This window comes from Carassius auratus, chromosome 30 (assembly GCF_003368295.1).
Source record: "Carassius auratus strain Wakin chromosome 30, ASM336829v1, whole genome shotgun sequence".
NCBI lineage: Eukaryota > Metazoa > Chordata > Actinopteri > Cypriniformes > Cyprinidae > Carassius > Carassius auratus.
The window spans coordinates 3039919-3061180 of record NC_039272.1 but is presented as its reverse complement, the minus strand read 5'-3'; the positions used below and the strand labels follow the sequence as shown (position 1 = coordinate 3061180).

At 38.3% G+C, this 21262-nt stretch overlaps 1 protein-coding gene across 1 annotated transcript; it reads left to right on the top strand.

Moving 5' to 3' along the window:
• The first annotated feature begins 1743 nt into the window (after positions 1–1743).
• Positions 1744–21262, top strand: LOC113048881 (LIM domain kinase 2-like). Its single transcript, XM_026210837.1, has 16 exons — positions 1744–1982; positions 2626–2722; positions 8529–8664; positions 11956–12065; positions 12554–12745; positions 13131–13236; positions 14226–14440; positions 14575–14761; positions 15125–15211; positions 15529–15660; positions 16190–16246; positions 16540–16605; positions 17193–17370; positions 17714–17769; positions 17902–18059; positions 19632–21262. The coding sequence occupies exons 1-16, from the start codon at positions 1967–1969 to the stop codon at positions 19783–19785; spliced, it is 1947 nt and encodes a 648-aa protein (XP_026066622.1). The 5' UTR covers positions 1744–1966; the 3' UTR covers positions 19786–21262.

Genomic DNA, 21262 nt, shown 5'->3' with positions numbered 1-21262 from the left:
AGATACACAAGGCCTCATTGGATGATTCTCAGACTGCCACACTGGCTGAACCCTTTCCTATTCTATTGTGTGGCCTATATATGGACAATAATATGTATCTTTAAGTGCCTTAAATGCATCTTTTGACTGAGAAAAGATATACTGTTGCAATCTGAGAAACCGCAAATGGTCTTGTATAATAGTTTTAATACACAATATGGTAATCGTATTTTGACAACCCTTTCTAACTAGCAGGTTTGGGAATTACAGTAATTCCTGTGAAAATACATCTTAATACTACAGCATGGAGTTGAAAAAATTGCTCAGTGCCTGCACAAGCCCGTACCATCAGTTCCAGTAAAGCATTTCTATAAGGACTTTGGTTACTTTGCTTAAAGGGACAATAACATATATGTAATATATCTTTTTTTTTTAAATACATACATAGTTATATGTTACAATGATGTTTTGAAGAATGTTGATAAGCAAACACTTTTGGCCTTGACTCTTGACCTCCTCTGACCATTGACTTCCTTTGATTTTTTTGTCCATACAGTGATAATCAATGGGAACAGATGTGGTATTTATTTTGTGTTCCACAGAAAACAGTCACACAGCTTAGGAAAGACACAAGGGTACATAAAGAATGACAGAATTTGAATTTTTCGGTGGACTATTTAGGGACTTTCACTTGTGCACAGTGACATATTTAATTGAGTTAAAGGGTTAGTTCACCCAAATATTAAAATTATGTCATTAATGACTCACCCTCATGTTGTTCCAAACCCATAAGACCTCCGTTCATCTTCGGAACACAGCTTAAGATATTTTGGATTTAGTTCGAGAGTCTTGTGTCCCTCCATTGAAAGTGTATGTACAGTATAATGTCCATGTCCAGAAAGGTAATTATAAAATCATCAAAGTAGTCCATGTGACATCAGAGGGTCAGTTAGAATTTGTTGAAGCATCAAAAATACATTTTGTTCCAAAAATAACAAAAATTATGACTTTATTCAGCATTGTCTTCTCTTCCGGGTCTGTTGTGAGTGTCTTCACAACACTGCTGACGTGTTTTCTGGTGCGCCAAATAACAAAGAAAACACGTCAGAAGCGTCACTGCAATGTTGTGAACAGACCCGGAAGAAGACATAATTTTAATATTTGGGTGAACTAACCCTTTAACATTTGGGGAGTACACAAAGTCATAAAAGAGTATACAAACTTATGAAACAATGAAATCAAACTGAAAAAAAATATATAAAAAACAATCATACATCTAAAACATAAACTATCTTTTTCAACAGCAGATATGTCCTAACAACTCTACTATTGTTCTGCTTTGAGATTAATGAATAAGGTCATAAAAGACCTTTAAGTCAGTGGAAACCAGTCATTTAGTACAGCTGACTGTTTTGCTAAGTGTATAATGGATGTCATGCTAGAATAGAGAAGGACACTTCTTAAATGCTGCCACAAAGTAAAAAAACTGACCAAAAGTGCCACTGTAATATCAAGATCTGTACTAGATATTAGTGAAATATACAATCCTGTTAATTATAAGGGGGTGTCCAGATACATTTTTTGCCACAGTTTATATTTTAGATCATATTAACTTTAAATTGTTGGCGAAGAAACAATTCTTTTAAAGAGTGTCTGTTGGTTTCGTCATCGTACACAAAGCGTTTCGTCGACAGATGTCGCTGCGGTCCGGGTTTGTAGCGCGGTCTGCTCTAAACGCTCCTGTTTCAGGTGATGCTGTTTTTGGTCCCTTCCGGTCTCCGTACATTTCTATGTTATGACGTCGTCTGGTCGGACGGGGAGACCGACGAGAAACTTTGAACTTGCTAGGAAACTGGACGAAACGTTGTTTCTCCCTCAGTTTTCAGCTGGATTTACTCTACTCATTTACTACAGCGTGTGAACTTCAGACTTCTCTGGACCAGCATGTGAGCTTGAACAAATGTAATTAAATCAGATCGGAGAGGACATGGACGAACGAGAAGGTGAGGATCGCGCGAACGATTTTTACGCTTTGTCCAGTAACGTCACGTTAAATGTTTACTTGAGCTCCTTTAAAACTTACGAGTTATTTCTGTTAAATCTATCACAGTCTATAGACACGAGATATTTAAATTACTCAAATGTTTTAAAATCAGATGCAACAGAAAGACAAAGCAAGATAGCTCGTGTTTTTTTTTAGAATGTGCATTTGACGTTTCCCCGATAAACAACAATGTTATTCATGTTAACTGAACTTGAATATTTTTCGTTTGTTTCTAATTAATCTCAGGTTTTCTTTGATAATCGTTTAGAAGTGTTTTTTACAGGATTTTAATCAAAGAACAAATAAATAAACCGCTAAAAAGGACCGCAGCTGTAACCTGTTTTTCATTGTAAAAAGTTCTGGAGATAGATTTTTAAAGCAGAGTTAACGTTAGTTATATAAAATCCAATGATGAGGTTTAAATGGTTTAAATGTCCATATTGACTCAATGTAAAGTCACAGCAGCGCGAGATTATGTAATGTTCAACTTCAGCCAGTGCTTGGATGTTTAAAACCAAAATATGTCTAATTAAAAGTTAAATGTCTGTGGCTTCCCATGAAAACAAACCGTTCTGAGCGTCCCTCTGATTTTTGATTGACAGATGTGACGGAGAGCGCGTGCACGGGCTGTGGCGGGAGGATTCTGGACACCTTTCATGTGAAGGTTCTTCAAGACGCCTGGCACAACTCTTGCTTTCAGTGGGTCCTAGCTTGATTTCTCTTTAAACTGAGCCAGACTGGCCAGGAATGGGGTGAAATAAACAAAAAACGTGTTTGATTGCTTTTCTTGGAATTGCCATCTTCTTTTTAAACCTGAACCCTGTTAAAATGCACCTCAAACCTGTCCTAACATGGTTCGCTTATCTTAATTGGTCTCCCAGGCTTGTCTGTTGGCTGGTTAAGAGGAATTCTGAGGATCGATGTCCAGCTGAGCACCAGGTTTACCAGGCTGTAGACCAGCAGATTTTTAGCCAGAGAATTGTTTTATTTACTAAGCTTTGTACACAACTATATGGAATTACTGAGAAAGGAAGGTGGTGAAGTTCACCAGCAACTGAGACAAAGAGGAATGCTTTATCTTTCCTTTTGAGAGAAAAAATGCATAGTGTTGCATTCAAATGAAAGCATTGTTTTCTCTCACACCTACATGTAGGTATTACAGGCTGCTTCGTTTAATGTTTGTCAGCTATTAGGAATTCCTAGAAGCTTCATCTATAAGGGCTTGGTTGTTTTGTTTTTGTAAGAAAAATACTATGGATGATGAGAAGTGGTAATATGGCCATGAAAAAAAACACTTTTTCAGACTGTCTCAAGGCAGCTTATCGGTGGTTAACTATCAAGAACTGCATGTGCCAGGGTAAAGGTCCTTTTTTAAGAAAAAGCTAATGATTTAAAAACTCTTAAAAGGTCTATTTTGGCATTTCTTTGCTAAATTAATGTGTCATCAACATCCCTGGTTTAAAAACAGCCTGCTAGAGTCATTACTGTCAATATTTCTAAATGCAGAAATAACTTGCAATTATTTAGTTTTTTTTTACCAGTGACCATTGTTTAATAAAGGACATCAGTTAACATAAATGACCCCAGGAAGCGTTTCGTATAAGGACTATTCTTAGCATTTTATACATTGTTTCTTATTAAGTATTTCAATGAATTGAAGCATAGCTTTTGGAGGATTGACTTTTACTCGGTCAGACCTTTGGACTTCCAGAAACTGATTTGCAAGACTGTTTTTTGTTTAAATGACATTCATGGGTGAAAACCCAATTCCAAAAGTCCATATCCCAAATAACCCAAGTTTATGGAACAGTTTGTTCATCTTGATGAAATCAGTCATGTTCTGGAATCTTAGAGTCCTCAAATGCTGTGTTCCTTAATGAGAGCAGAAATTTCTCCAGATCCCACAACATTTCATGCAATCTGGATTCTGGAACATGCATACAGCTTTTTTTTATTATTATTTACTCTGTTGATTTATATGTTTTTGTTTGGATATGATCTGTAAGTTTGAGCTTCCCACTTAGATCATATATAAGCTTGTCGTCTCTGGCTTGAAACCATCACAAGGTTAATTGCCATATCTTGGTGCTTGATTCTTTCTGCTTTTTATTGTTAGTTTAATTGATTGACTCTTTGTTCCTCTGTGGAATCCCTCATTTGTTATGGCAGGCATTCCCTGTTTTCCTCTAAGTGTTTGGTTGCAGTGAAGGTAGGGTCTCCTCTCTGGTTAGCTGTCACATTCCCAGACATTGGCTCATAGCTCCTCCAGACAAATACAAAACTATATTTTTTCCTTTGCTGTCGAGCTGTTTTTGTCAAATGTCCAACTAATGCCGCTTTTGTGATTTGGAAGGACAGACTGAACTTTTATGCTTTAATGACTGTTCTAACTATAACTATAGGAGGGGCTGAAATGTCTTTATGCGTCCTGGATCTGAATTTTCAAATGAACTTCTTTAAAATTAAAATGTACAATTAGACAATTTAAGTTTAAAATACCATCTTTAGAACACCACTTTTGTTGTTTGTTGTTGTTATTTTTTAGCTTCCTTTATTTTGTTTATATGAAAATACCTTCAGATAGTGTTTTTTCTTTTATGGTATTGATCGAGCTTGTTAACTTTACGAGTCCAAGAATAGAAAACTGCTATATTTAAACACAAGGAATTTTTTCAACTTCTTTTACAAGCATGGAGTATTTTTATTTATTTTAGGATTTGAGGAATTTAAGTTGATTATTTGTATTATATGAGTTTATATGTCCGCTTGCTTTAATTCTTTTGATCCTTCTGATTTAGTTCTGTGAGTTAACAGACATGATGGGGTACCTGCAGGGTTTAGGAGGTCTCAATACCAGTTGTGAGCACCAGAATGTTTCTTTGTTAATGTGAATGCTAATGGAATGAAGGAAGTAAAGGAATGTTTGTTCTCTATCTGTACTGTTTGTCTTGGAGTGCATGTCAAGGTTTGAATAATTTCTTTTATTTTACCTGAAGCCTGTTGTTTTTCCTTTGGGCGTAAGCTGGAACAGAAAAGAGAATAGGTGTTGACTCCTCTGTGCAGAATTGAAAGACAAAGTATTCTTGAGATACCTGGTCATAGGCGTTACAGAGGTTCAGCGTGAGAGTTGTTTACAATGGCAGTACTCAAAGTCATTGTGATAATTATTTAAATGTCCCAATAGACATCAGTTGTTCTCATCTGTCATACGTCTTCCAGTGGCTTCATTCTCTACAGCAATCATTTCAATGGTGTAGTGGCTGTTTTGTTTTTTATTATTGGTATTTATGGAGCCCTATTATTTGCCACTGAAAAAAAAAGTGTTTTACTCGACTGGTGAGTTGTTTTGATTCGTATCTTTACAGAAAACATATGTTATTATAATAATCTACTCATGAACTCGTGTTAAATCCATGATTTATCTCTCTGTCTGATTGATGGCCATCAGCAGATGGGTAGAAGGCAACACATCCCATCATTCCACGCTCCTCCTCAGCATCATCAATCCATGCGTTTCTTATTGTTTTGGTAGTGTGCCCTCTCGTGGCAGGTCCTACAACCTGTACCTTTAAACAGCTGATACCTATGGAAGCCCGTTTCTGCCACTGAATAAAAATAAAGGTAATTGCGATTTTTTTTTTCTTCTTAGAATAGGGGAATATAAACTAGCAGTTGCCATTATAAAGTCCAATTCTGATGGGGAGAAAAATATGTTCTCAGAGTTGAAAGCTTTATTTCTCAGAATTGCAATCTTTCTTTCTTTCTTTCTATTTTTCCTTCTTTCTTTCTATTTTTCTATTTCTTTTTTTTCTTGTTTCTTTTTCCCAACAATTGTGAATTTATGTCATGCAGTAGTGACTTTATAACTTGCAATTGCGAGTTTACATCCCACAATTCTGAGAAAAAAGTTGCGATTACCTTTTAAAAAAATATTTATTCAGTGGCAGAAACAGGCTTCCATAGGTATCAGTTGTTTAATTAGTATTGTTGAATATATACTTCCAGATTGTGTTTGCGGTCACCTAGTTTACATATTACAATGTTGCGATCCCCTTACAGCATTTAGATTACAACATAAAAATGTTTAACTTATCCCAGTGCCATGCATGGGTGTTCTACATTTAGAACACGTCAGATTTTTTAATTTAAAATAACCACCAAAATGTACCAGTCGCATGTGGTGCACAGGTGAACGTTTATGTCATGTGTGCACACCTGCTAAGTCTTTGCAATGCCCATACAGATGTTAGCCATGAATGATTCACAAACCTTTTCATCTGCTATGATATCACTGTCGGAACACAGGTTACCCAACTTGTGAGCAGGTTTTACCTCAATGTTATCCCTAAATTGGATGACGAGGTTATGCCCACTCTACGTGGGTGACTGGGTTATTGTGTCTCCTTCTAGAAACAGAGCTTGTCAACATTCTTCCAAACAAAGGCAACAACTGGGCATGTGACCAAAATCTAGCCATTCTGTCTACAGGCTTGAGGGTTTGGTGGCCTTCCCTTCTCACACTAATGTGATCATTATCAGAACGTCTATGTACCATGTTGCTTTCCACATCCTCTCCACGTTCATTCCATTGAGTTGATTTTTTTTTTTAACCCATTTTTTCCCCTTTATTTCTTTTTTTCTGGTACATGGTGTACCAGAGAGCACAGCCTATAGCAGAACATTGCATGCCAGATGCTTCCTTTTGGCACTTGGCACAGTGAGTTGGTTTTCAAGTGATTGGCCTTGATTTAGATGCTAAAAACTCTGCACTAAATGTGAACGACAGAGTTCTAAAATTGTGGAAATAAAAACTACGTCAACTTGCTTTTACTTAAGTTAGTAAACCCTTAGAAATCTTCATTCATACCACACACTGAGCCATTCACCCTGTGTGCCAAATCAATTTTAATAGGGTATTTTAAAAGATTAATAGTTAATCCCTTCAGCACTGGAGAGTACTCGCCTTTTCCTTATTGTGGGAATAAAGATCATTGTACTTCTGGAATATGGCCTGAAGACGATTTCCTGCTGGGATGCTTGAACTTTCCTTTAGTTTAGAGTTGGTGGCTGTCTACCTCCTTTCCTGACATGAGTTAATTTCCAACATTTGCAGAACTTTAAGATTAATTTAAAATGTGCTTTTTGGCACAATACAATTATATATAAGTATAATATGGTAATTATAGGAAAATAGTAACTTATGTAATAATAAATGTAATAATATAAATATGATTATTTATATGTGGTTATTTATGTCCTTCTATTAATGCAGTGTTGTTTTGGGATCATCAATGCAGCAGCACACATACAGTGACTGTATGAGCATGTCATGGAACTGCCACTTGCCGGCTGTACTTGTTCTGCTAAAGTTTTGTACCCTTGAGGTGTTTCACATTTGATGCAGGTCCCAGTTGCCCCCCTCTTCACCTCTAGTCTGGGAAAACAAGCTATGGCATGTAAAGAGGAACTTTTCATGCATCCTTCCCTGTCTCCCCTGGACAAACAATCCTTTATTGTTCCAAAAAAGCCTCAAGGTACGAGTGCTTTGCAGTTCAAAGTCTTTAATGAGGCTTATTTTTTCCTCATGTGAAAGAGATAATAGTTTAAAGTGGCATAGCTTGTGTCCCAGCATCAGGTTCCAATTGAAGGTAGGGTGGCTGACAGGAGAGAGTGTGTATGAGAGAGTTTCATGACTAGTTTTGGCTTATGTCCCAAATTCCTTAACCACTATAGCGTTTGTGTATCGCCCAGTTGGACTTTGTCTGGGTCACGAGTGATATTTTTGTCTGTACTGCATGTGTCTTCTTTGACACCATTGACCACTGCTGTATAACATTACCTCAGATTCCAAGAAGATTGGTCTTAAAAGTAGGATATTCTTAGTGTACTTTGTGTTATTTTCAGATGTATGACTGAAACACTTCAGCCACTTTTACAAACATTTAATCACTTCTTTTTTAACTTTGTTTTTGTAGACCATCTATTGAACCCAAATGTTTTGTGTATGTTAAAGGAAAAGTTTTTACTTATGGCATTCCAAACCTGTATGACATTGTTTTGGCTGTGAAACATAACAGGAGAGATATTAAAAATGTACAGTTCGTATGATCCGTGCACTATATTCAAAGCCCTGAGAAGTCCTTTCATTTGATAGCTGCTGTTGTTGATTTTACTCTAAGAAGAACAGAATAGTGTCTAAGATATTCTTCAGTATTTCTTCATTTGTTTGTGTTATGATGGAAAGTAAATGATTGTTAGGTGAAATATTTCTTTTAAACTTCAAACATGAAATTCCAGGGATGTGGTGACCATGTCAAATACCTAAATCAGTCACATTCCTTGGGACTGTTTATGGCCCAACAAAGCCATAATCCCCAATTGCTAAAGATCTCAGTCACTCAGGGTTCTCCTCTTTCATGGAGAGCCGATTTGAGATGGGCTGCTGAACGGAATGTCTACAAACAGAATGTTTCACTTATAGACTGTTCCGCTCTTGTTCCTCCAGGTGTTCCGTGTGCTTTGATCTCCTGACAAACTGGTACTTTGAGAAAGAGGGGAAGCTGTTCTGTCACAAACACTACTGCGAGAAGTTTGGGGAGTTGTGCCATGGCTGTTCGCTGCTTATGACTGGACCTGCTATGGTAAGAGAAGCTATGTGAAAAAAAAAATCACTTAGAGAAACTTTAAAGAAACTAGCTTTCAGTTGAAAGGTCTTAAGAAGAAGATTTCACAAGACAAATGCTAACATGCCCAAGAACCGCTCAGATAACATGCCATTGTCTCATTCAGTAAATATTTACATGGTTAAATCAAGAGGTCTAATGAAAGCAGACAAAAGTCAACATCTTCAGAGGTCACTGATAAGGTAAAAGGTGGTTTAAACTTTCCAACTTTTCCACTCTTAATGTGAGCAAATGAATCACATTTGAATGATGCTTGTGGGGGGAAAGCATATGAAAGGCACAAAGCTTAAATCTCTCCTTATGAAGTCCTTACATCAGCATTACGAACCTATGAGTCAAAAATCTCCCTACGGCTGTCTCTCAAATGGCCAAAGCCCTGCTATATTTGTTCCATCATCCCTACCACGGAATGGTATCAAAGGTGTAAGTTATGATTATCCAAAGATGAGCTCATGCTGAATTGATGTGTGATTGATTGTTTTGCAGACTTAATGGAATGATCCACCCCAACTTGACCATCATGTTGTTTTGCAAAACACGAAAGATGTTTCTGCTGATTTTATCCATATGAAAATCAATTGAACTTAATACAAGCTCCAAAAAGGACATAAAAGTAGTTTGAAAGAAATCAATACAAAGAAATATCCAGACTACAACAAAAACCTTAAACTTCAAACATCATTGGTTCTCACATGAGTGTCACCATGTTTGATTTAGTTGTCGTGTGTGTGCTGATCACTGTTTTGATTCGTGAGTGAATAAAGGTTTAAATTATCGATCTGTTCCTCTTACAACATGATTGTGCCTTGAATATTTCAATTAATTTGTATGGATTCATTTCTAGCCTTATGTCCTTTCAGAGCTTAAAAACATTTGATCCTAGACTGACTAATATGGACAGCTGTATTATTCAAATATCATCTTTGTGTTTCTTACTTTTCCTTCTAGGATATATAACTTATTAGTTTTCTTGTGTGTCAAGTAAAACTTGAATCATAGCTGTCTTTGAATAATATCTTTGTCTTGATTTCAGACTAGCTGTTACTGCTGACTATTATAAATGATCTCATTCCTGTGAGCAGGGTGACTGATCTGAAGGCTGGAATGGCCTCAGTGTTGTGTGCTGTTTCATCATGCGTCTGGAATGCTTTTGCATGGGCTTCAATGAGGAGCTTTGTAGTTATGACGCTAATGGAAGCCGTATCGATGTGTGAGAGAGACTTACAAATCTGTCTCTAATGTAAACAAATCACTGCTTTAAATGGGTTAAGAGAGAAAAGTGCGAGAAAGCAGAGAATTTGCCAGCTAGCAAAACTCATAATGGGCCTTTTCTGTTTGGGCCTGGCTTGACGGATGCCAAGTATTTCTGGTCAGGGTGCGTTGCCATTTGTTGGCTCAGGAGCACAAGCAGCACGGTGTCAAAACCTCTGAAAGACAGGCAGGGAGAAAGGGCTTATTTGAATGTGTTTGTGAGTTTGTTAATAGACCATCAATGGTTATACAATCTTTTCTTTGGCTGGATTAAAGTTATTTGCTGTTCAGTCCACTTGAGTCTACCCCCTTTTTCCTTCATCTTGGAGTTACATTTTTATGTCTAAAGCTGCTGCAATGGTTCTGCTGCCGCTTTTTTAGCATGTCACGTTAAGTGAGAAACTCTCATGTAGAGTTTTTTTTTTATTTTGTTCTGTGTTCAGTTAATCAGTCCTCAGGGAGGGGTGGCTCTTTTAAAAAGTAATGCTGGGAAACAGCCTTTCTCACATGCAAATTCACACTCTGCTGTAACATACAGACAGTTATGACATTTTCTAAATTGTGTATGCTCAAAATATTTGAAATGTCATGCTTACTCACAGGTTGAACCAAGGGTCAAGCTGTTCAACTAACTGCCCTTGAGCAAAGCACTGTACATGTACACTTGGTTTACTTTAAATCTAGACATTAAATACATCTTTCCCATGCCCTGTCAGCTTTGCTGATTACCATATGGTCAGGTGCTATCTTATATGCAGTACAATGCATTATAAAAAATATATTATTATTATTATTATATACTTTTTAATTATTATTATTGAGTGTTATAGTATTAATTTGCATTGTTTTATTCTAGAATAACTAAGACCAAAACCAAGTAGGCATGAAATCCTCTAATTGCCTGTCTACATGTTCTGATCTCTTGATTGTTGAATGGTTTATCCTGCTTGAGGAGGTGGGGCTTCCCCAGCCCAGAAATTACCCAAGAATTTGGTTAGTCAAACCTTGGGACCATTGATTCACAGCTCAGTAAACATAATTGCTAATCTGTCTTTTGTGGTTCACATTAAATGAAACCTCAGCGTGACCTCATACTTTCTCCATTCAGCCAGATTGAAAGGAATGGCCAGAGGGTTGTTGGATAAATCATTTTCCATTCAAAAGTTTATTTCTATTCCATAGCCATTGTTGATTGGAAGTTATTTTTATATTTAATTTATATGAGTAAGTCAGAGTGGGCAAACTGTGTGTAATATATTTTCTAAGGAGTGAGGATGAAATCAGTTTGGTATAAAGTTTAAAAGATATGTGGGTGTCTGAATTATGAAATTGATTTCTGTGGAACTGTATTTGCTAATGACTAGTGAATGGATATTTATGATTAATGCATTTCCAGTCATTTAAATTGTGCGTGGTTACATATTTGATACTCTTTCCAGCGGGTTTATACATGTTTCAGGGTCAAACATCAGAGAATAAAAGTAAAAAGGGGCCAAACAATAAAAAGTTTTACCCCAAATATTTCTTGTAAGATTTATGGGAGGGAGCTCAAAGCGAGAGCCTGCATTTGATAGAGGTTGGAGGTGTTAAACAGAGATTGACACACATTATTTGTTGTCCAAGGGCATGGGATCACCGCTATGGGGAAGGGGCTGGCAGACTTATGTCTCTTCTGATAACAGACAGGCCCAGACACTTGCAGGTGTTACAAAAAAAGACTGCGCACACACTCACGTCACTATTAAAGAACGCAGACCGAGCAAAGACAGTACACCGACACAAAGCAGATGAAGCACAATGGAGTCATGATCCACCACATCTGGGCTTGGCAGAGAGTGCACAGGAATATCCTAGAAACAGTGTTTCTGGACCACTGTCAGAGCTGGTTTTGCTGGCCCTGAGGATTATCTTTTGGGATATCCCTTGAGGACTTTTAGAGTGAAACCGCGAGACATTATAGTAGTTTTCTGATATACACTGGGCATTGGTGTGTTTCAGGTGGCAGGAGACTATAAATACCACCCCGAATGCTTCGTGTGTTTATGCTGCAGAGTGGCGATTGAGGATCGGGATACCTATGCCTTGGTGGAACGAACCAAACTCTACTGGTGAGCAACTTCACACATTTCACCTCCAAACTGTGCATGTATTTATTGTAGACTGTACTGGTGTGGAAACTTTACACATGTTGGCTCCAAACTGCAATGATGAGTCCTCTGTGTTGACTTCACATATTTTAGCTAGGGTGACCAGATGTCCCAGTTTTATGAGGGGTGTCTGGTGTCCTGACAGATTACTCAAAAAGTATATGTTCCAGTTTTTAGACTTTTTATTTTAATTAACTATCTTCAGTATCCTTGTAGCCATGATCTCTAGTATCATGTGTGTTGTTCAATAGGATGCCACTGCAGAATTGCAAAGTTGTTTTTGAAAGCTTAACTCTAAATTTAATAGTTTCTTTAAAAGAAACTAAAAAAACAAAAAAAAAAAAACAAGGGTTTCAGAACATGTCTTGAGGTGACTTGCTCTTGTCAGGTCTTGTCCTGAAAGTTCAGATCCTAAAGTGAGCTCTTCAACTCTTCTCTCTCTCACGCAGTGGTAAATGCTACAAGCAGGTGGTCCTGACGCCGATGTTGGAGAAGCGCGGTTTGGCCGACTCTCCATCAGACCTGCTCCCTCACACAGTGACTCTGGTGTCCATGCCCTCTGCCACCAATGGTAAAAGAGGTTTCTCTGTCAGCGTGATTAGAGACTGCACAAGTGCCACGGCCAGTGTCCAGGTCAAAGAGTAAGTAGAGATGTGGAATTACCATTTAATACATTTGATGCATCCCTCGAATATTTTGCTTGAGATCTTTGTTTGAGTCCTGGTTAACCAAGCAGTCAGATAAAGCAGAGTATACTGAGAAACATTTGGAATAATAGAGACTTGCTGAAGTTATTTATCACCTCGAAGATTCACCACAATGCCACCACACCCAATGCCAGAGACACATGGAATGTTTTGCATAACTGTGGTGATACGATTGCTTATGTTGGACTGAGGGCGCAAACTGCCACTTTCTTTTTGTGTTCTTTGGATGTGATGTCATAACAGAAAGATATGAGATTTCTCTTATCATTCTTAACCTGTCTTTTCACAATGGAAATCTCCCAAAATCTTATCCTTACAGGGTCAGAGGGATGCATATTAGTCCAGAGGTTCGGAACGCCATCCATGTTGGGGACCGAATCCTGGAGATCAATGGACTCCCGGTGTCAGCTCTGATGGAGGAGGAGGTACTTTACATTTTTAACACTACCATGCCTGCTATTAGCTATGAGGTGAGGTGAAATCGTGCCAACGTTAACTTGTTGAAGCAATGTGAGAATACAGAGGAATGGCAATTTTTCATTTGAACAAACTCATACAATAGCTTGTCCCAGCACATACAGTGACACTCCTTTCATACCATGGTAATTACTTTAACCTGGTCATGCACTGAAGTCACACTACTCCCTAGAAACAGGCTGTTTGTTATATGGCTTTGATCTTTGTTTTTTTTGTTTTTTAAATCATAATCCATATGACACTTGGAGCTTCATCCTAAATTGACATGCATCTGTTTGATCAAAGCACTGGATATATTTTTTGAGGTTGAAAAAGCAGTATTTAGTTTTCTTAAGAATTAAATGCAAGTAGTCATGCATGAGAATGCATACCTATGTTGGGAGGTCTGTGTGTGGAGACTCTTGTACTAAAGTGACTTGTCAACTCCTATGTAAATGCTTTGCATTCTTATCGTGCATTTGTAAATGTGATTTCATTTTCCAACCATTTCTTCTTAAATATCAGAATTTCACTGCTTCACCTCTGTTGTCATGGATTTGTTTCCTAATTTAATCATGTACAAGGAGGTTTTTGGACTCACTGAAGTTGGGTAATCCTAAAAATGGAAAATTCCTGGAAAAGTCCTAATAACAATTACAAAAAGCAGTCTTCGTTGCTGCATGTCTAGATTTGTTGTATTCCACTGATCCTGTGTATTATATAATCTTAAATTCCGTGTTGATTTTGAGGGCTTATCTTTTGCACCTTTAGAAAGACCTTTTGTGTGGCACCAGCTTTGACTGGGAGGGAAATCAATGTTATCTATGTGAACAGCACTAATGCACAATACTCAACTTTTATGACTTAATGCTGTCCTCTAGCTTTTAATTGTTCTTGTGACCCTTATCAAAACAACCAGAGTGTATATGACCTTCTGAATTTGGATTGGTCGTTTCAGGTGGAGGACCTGATCCATCGGACCAGTCAGACACTGCAGCTGTTGATGGAATATGATCCAGTCAGACAGCGTCTGGACCGACTCCGTCTGGGCTCTTCCCGCAATCACCTGGGTGTCCCCGCGGCCTCCCGCATGCGTATGTCCTCCTCATCGGATGCTGAGATCGAACGAAGTGTCTCAGTGGACAATGGGACGTTAAAAAGGAGGACCCTCAGGTAACCCATGTTATCTAATTGGAACACAGTTCATTAACCTTTTTGATTCCAAGTGGATAAATACATTACATAATTGTTTATCCAATTGCTGTTTGGGTTTGTACAGAATTAAACTTTTGTCTGGTGTGTTGTAGACGTAGCAACAGCACCTGCAAGTCTCCAGTTTCTTCATCTCCTAAGGACCCTCCGATTCTAGCTCGAGATATTGGGCGCTCTGAATCCCTCCGTTCTCCCTCCAGCCCCTCCCACCGTATTTTCCGTCCCTGTGACCTCATCCATGGAGAAATCCTCGGAAAAGGCTTTTTTGGACAGGCCATCAAGGTCTGCATATGTTTAACAACATTCCTAATTTTGTGTGTATTGCAATGTCTAGAAGAGCTGTTCTGATACATTGAAGCTTAGTTCATAGTGGGAAGACCCGTCTGTATTTCCTTTGGTAATGGAATCATAAGGAATTCTGATTCCGCAGTTATGAATTGTGGTTCCTTAATGATTCTATTGTTGAGCAACTTGGTTAAAGCATTTTTCATTACTTGGAATAAGTTCAGTGGTGTCATAGTAGTTCCATTCACCGTTGGCACAACAATGCGGATGAAGTTTATGCAAAGTATTTGGTTTCAAATTTTTTAAGAACTGGAAGTAATTTAAGCTCCAACCCTAAAACTGATTTTTTTTTTTTTGTAGGTGACCCATAAAGCCACAGGTGAGGTGATGGTCATGAAGGAGCTGATCCGCTGTGATGAAGAGACACAGAAAACGTTCCTACAGGAGGTATGAAGATCCTTTTCTTTCGTATTCTTACGTCCATCTGATTACACATAATTTTTTTCTTTTTTCCTCTCCATATCCACTTTTATTCCTTCCATCCCTTTGTTGTCTGCTCAGGGTCAGTATCAGGGTTTGATTTAAACTGCAGATAAAACAGATCCATGTGGCGCCGGGATACAGTGTTGCTGTCGCATTTGTGATTTTCTTCAAAGGAAAAGAGTCTTAGATTTATCCAGACTGTATTTAGTATGAATCATTTGAAGAATCTTAGCAATTAGTATTTTTCCCTCACTCTCTCTCTCTCTCTCGCTCTTTTCCAGGTAAAAGTGATGAGAAGTCTTGAACACGCACACGTTTTGAAGTTCATTGGAGTTTTGTACAAGGACAAGCGGCTTAATCTGATAACAGAGTTCATTGAGGGAGGCACTCTAAAGGATTTTATCCGAGACACGGTGCGTCCTGATTTCCAGATCCCTTTTTTCCTTTCCTCTTGCTTCTAGGAAGGGCTGTATATCATCTGTTAGTGTTTTAGTCTGTCACCGTCTCTGTTCACCTGAGATGAACTTTGTAAGGAGGAAGGGAGAGGGAAAGAGAATAGGGACTGGAAAATATAAACAAGGAAGAAAATGCAGTTGTGTGGTTGCGGTGGATGAAAGATAAAGGAGGTATGGAGTGTTTCCAGGTGAGGGATTCTAGTGAGAATGTGTTTCCAGATCACCCACTGGGTTTGCTTCAAACCAAACATAAGGATAACAGATGATACACCTCTCTTGTACAGTCTGTCATTGTGTCTCTAATGTGCTATAATGTTTTCTATAAAAGTTTGTATGTGTGTGTAATGTGCCTAATAAGTGGCTTCCATTATGTAATGATTTCCTCTCTAATTCACTGACAGCATAGCGTGCAGGCACACTGGGCTGTATTATAGTGTGGTTATAAACTAGGCCAGCAATTCATCTCTCTCTCTCTCTGTCCCTACAGGACTCATTCCCATGGGAACAGCGAGTGAGCTTTGCAAAAAGCATCGCATCTGGAATGGTGAGTGGGCTTCTGGGTCAGCACACTTATAGTTATGCAAAACAACATAAGCTATTGTTGTACAACGTCTAATGCACTCTTGGATCAGAATTGTCTGAGTAGTCGAGAAGACAGACAAGCAACTTCCTGTTTTTGCAGGAGGTTTTGTTGTGTCTTGTTGCCTAGTTTTAGTTTTTGTCTTAGTACTTCTTGTTGTGGCGAGGTTGACTGGGAGGTTGTGCTGTCTTTCCTCATTCTGCTCAGACACAAGCTCTTTTTCTGTCTCCTCTGATTTGATTTTCTTATTCTTTCAGGCATATCTGCATTCAATGAGCATCATACATCGAGATCTCAACTCTCACAACTGCCTGGTCAAACTGGTAAGGGAGGAGTTTCACCCATTCCACATATTCACTCCGATCGAAGCCTACACTTATTTGGCCTTGCTTGGAGAGCCCAGGGCCTAGAAGCAGGTTTTCATGCTTGTGTCAGCACAAACAAAACGGCTAAAGTAGACAAGCACCCAAAAACAAGTTATGTAAGAACTCTTGAGCGGGAGAGAGAAAGCGAAGTGAAGGGTGAAGATTTGTTCACACTCGAGGATTGTTTGGTTAATAGTTTGCTCACTTGTTTAGTTAGTGGAAAGATGATAAGACAGGAAATACTGTCTGACCTTGACTGACCTCAGTGAATCATTCATGACAAACTATTTAAAGAACCTTTTTGGGAGAGCGAGCGGCATGCCTTTGGGGCTTAGTTAAACATTTAGACAAGCTAGGATTGACCTCTGGTGTTAAGATCTTTCTGTTTCACCCTACTTGAATTTGTATGTTTTTCTTAGCATTTCTTTCTTTTTTATTTTGTGTGTTTTTAAGTTTCCTTTAAACTCATAAATTTGTATCCTAGAACTAGCCCTGTCATGCTGAACATTTCTGCACATGTGTTCTTTTTCGCTCTACACCTGCAGGACAACACTGTCGTGGTGGCAGATTTTGGTCTATCTCGTCTAATCAAGGAGGATAAGGTCAAGCAGCCAGCCCCTGACAAACCAACCAATAAGAAAAGACAGTTTAGACGGATTGACCGTAAGAAACGCTACACGGTGGTGGGGAACCCATACTGGATGGCCCCAGAAATGCTTAATGGTGAGAAGAGCGTAAATCCTGCCAACAACTTTTAAAATTGGGCTAGTAGTGCCACTTTTAACCCTGAATTGTGGTGCCCAAGATAAAGTAACACCAATGCAGTCATGAAATGTCATGCATTAATTAAACGATGCTTGCTTCTTTAAATATTAATGGCAATCTGCTAATCACAGAAACATACACATGCTGCAGCCTTAATTTGATCTAACAGTTAAACTATATATGAATAAATCACCTTGACTACTTTCGGAGAATATTGTGCTCAGGTTGTTTTGTGTGTGTATGTTTCTCCAGGTAACTGGTGCAGTTTTTTTATAGATGTCTTTTATCTGTGTGTAAACAGGTAAACGCTACGATGAGAAGGTGGATAATTTCTCCTTTGGCATTGTGCTTTGTGAGGTAAGAGTCTCTGATTTTATGAGGACAGCATATTATGGAAGCGCTTGCATAAGAATATCGAATGCAAACGTTGAGCTTGACTGGTTTGAGTCTAACTGCTATATTTTTTATCTCACTCTCATTCTGGTTTAGATTATCGGTCAGGTTTATGCAGATCCCGAGTGTCTCCCGAGAACGCTGGACTTTGGGCTCAATGTGAGAAAATTCATTGAGAAATTTCTTCCTGAACACTGTCCTCCAGCTTTCTTTGCATTGGCTGTGGCTTGTTGTGATCTCACCCCTGACAACCGGTAAGTGCCCCTGTTTTGTCATGAATCGATAATTGATATGATCATTTCCTTTGGATGGTGTGGCATTATGTTTAAAGGGGGGGTGAAATGCTCGTTTTCACTCAATATCCTGTTAATCTTGAGTACCTATAGAGTAGCACTGCATCCTTCATAACTCCAAAAAGTCTTTAGTTTTATTATATTTATAAGAGAAAGATAGTCTGTACCAATTTTTCCCGGAATAACATGACCGGCTGGAGGCGTGACATGTGGGTGGATCTAAATAATCACGAGCGCCAGTAGGCTTTTGCGTTGAGAGCGTTTGGAAGCTGTGACATTACCGTGAGGACAAAACCAACCAAAACAAACCATGGCTAACAGTCAGATTCAGCGTATATTTATGATCCAGAATCAGATCCAGAGGCTGAAATGTAACAAGAGCAGCATCAGCAACAACGTCTCTATGTGGTATGTACTGAAACTGTATATATTTGCTTAGTGGTTTTGGAAAATGACTAAGTTCCACTTTGTCGTCTTTTTTTTTTTTTTAAGCTGTACATGTGGAAAGTGCAGTTTGATGACAACATCGCATGTTGTTTACTTGATGTGCTTACGCGCTGATAGCTAAGTTAACAACACAGAGATATTTGAAGCAGTTTTACTCACCGCCTGCGGTTCCAACACACGATCGTGACCCTTTTTCGTTGGGACTGAATTACCCTTAAGAAATAAACGATGTGCAAATCCGTCGTCAAACTGGGCCTTGTTTGTAAAACAAGCATCTTCGAAATGCAGGGAACAAACACAAACACTTGCACAACTCCGTTGATGCTCTGTAAAAATAAACTCCATCCACTGGTCCCTTAATGCTGTTTTTTTTTTTTTTTGGTAATCTGTGCAGGGTTGTCTTGCCCTGGCAACCAAAAACACACTCCTTTTGTGACTTTTCTCGACGCTCTCGCTCTGATCAGTGAAGTCTGTTGTGCTCTCAGTGCTCTGCTATACGGGAGCGCGCGCTCTTCCAGCAGAAGTGTCCTTAGGACCCATATAAGGAAATTCCGCTCCATCTAACGTCACACAGAGCCATACTCGAAAAAAACTTTCCGAAACTTGTGACAAAGCGGAAGAGGTATTTTTGGAACAGAAATACTCCTTCAAACGTACAACTTAATTTTTGAAACTTTGTCAATGTTTTGCATGGGAATCCAACTCTTTAACAGTGTAAAAAACTCAGTATGCATGAAATAGCATTTCACACCCCCCCTTTAATGATCCGCGCTTGTGAAAGATTCAGGTTTAAACCCTGAACTAGGATTTTCAGTTTTTCATGAAGAATAATTTTATTCAGCAATGATGCATTAAATTGATTAAAAGTGTAAAAATATTTCAGGAATAAATAACATTTTAAAATGAACAATTATTTTGAATTGTAAAGGTATTTCATAATATTAGAGCTTTTAATTTTTGATCAATTTAATGCTGCTTTTGTGAGCATAAAATACTTCTTTTAAAAACCATACAGACCCCAAACTTTTGAACAGTAGTGTATCTAAATATGTGTTCTTACCTCTTTCCTCTTCCTGTCTTCTTCAGGCCTGCTTTTCAGAAGCTGGAGGACTGTTTTGAGGCATTAGCTCTGAATCAGGAGTTGAATATCCCTCTGCCTGCTGAACTGGACGATCTTCAGCAGAAGTTTTTAAGGACTTATGGACCCAGTGAAATCGCCTCTGAAAACAACATAGACTAATCCAACAGCAGCACAGGCTGAGATGTGGGTTGGATTTATTTGTTTTTGGTTTTTGATGAGTTTACAGAACTGAATCGGAGCATTTACCTTGAGTTTGCATACTGGGAACATGCAGATGCTGGTCTGTCATGTGACGCTCTGAACTTTGAGGGCATTCTAGAACTACAAAGGGTTCTTGGCAGAGTTCTGTTAAAGGAACAGGTACATTTCAGTGACCTTGAGCTTCTTTCTGACATTTTTCCCCCTTCTGTCTAATGTGGATGGTTTAGTTATGATTTAATCATGTGGCACAAACCTTTAACATTGCTTACCACTAGTTGAGTTATAGAGCTCTCTAATTAAGTTTTTTTAAATAGTCAAGCATCCGTTAAGTTGATCAGTTTTCAATCACAACAATTATAAAAGTGTGTTTTCATTAAACCTTTGAAGAACATGTCTGGGTCATATTTTACCCCACACTAAAAAAAGTAGTGAGGCATTTGAGACCATTAGGGTTAGGTTTTAAGACAATTATGCACATCTCCTTCACACATTCTGAGCAATGATATTATTTTAAGCCGTATTGTTTATGCCAGCTTTAATAATTGAGAATATTGGGAATTGTGCAAAAAATTGTCTAGGAATGTTAAAAGTGAAAAAAAAAATGGGTTTAATGTGACCAGGACATGTTTTCAGGTGATTAACCTCTTAATTTCAAAGTATACAAATGTTGAAAGTTCTACTGATTCACGAAATTGAAACGACCTGAACTCTAGGAATGTGAATCAAACATTGTTGAAGCGCACTGCCCCCTGCAGGCCGTTGAGCTGAAGTGCACTCAATCCGTTGACTGTTTCTTGAGCGCGAGTCCTGACCTCTGTTAACTCTATAATCAAAAGACTCACAGAGAGAAAACACTTACGAAAGAAGAAAAACTCGTTTCTGAGTTCAGATTTGGTTTGCTATGTGTGGTTTCTTGTAAATGTTTTACATTGTAGTTCATTCCTGGTACATCAGCTATTTGAAAACTGGAGTAGTTTATTCCGCTGACCTTTGTAAATATACCATGACAAGGCAAGGATCATTTTTCTCTGTATCTAAACAAGTGAAATGATAAGTGAGATCATAATGCTGGATCTTGACCGGCCGTTTCTAGGAATTTTTAGCTCCGTACTGAAACAGGCTGTAATCAAAACAGAATTTAACGAGTGACGTTTTGTGAAGACGTTTGAAATCGAATGTCATCCTTACTTTGATCACTAATGTTTAAATTAACTGGATATATTGTTTGTGTTTGTATAGATTTGGTGCCATATGTTGGGATAATGTGGATTTGTAGTTTTCGTATTATTGTAGAATGTGAAAAGCTGTAAAAGAGAGCATTTTTCCTTTAGCCTTATGTTAAAGGTACTGGCATGTACAAAATTATAACCACTACTTGTACGCCACATGATTTCTTACACTAATGTTTCATGAATAAAGAGGAGTATGTATTGTA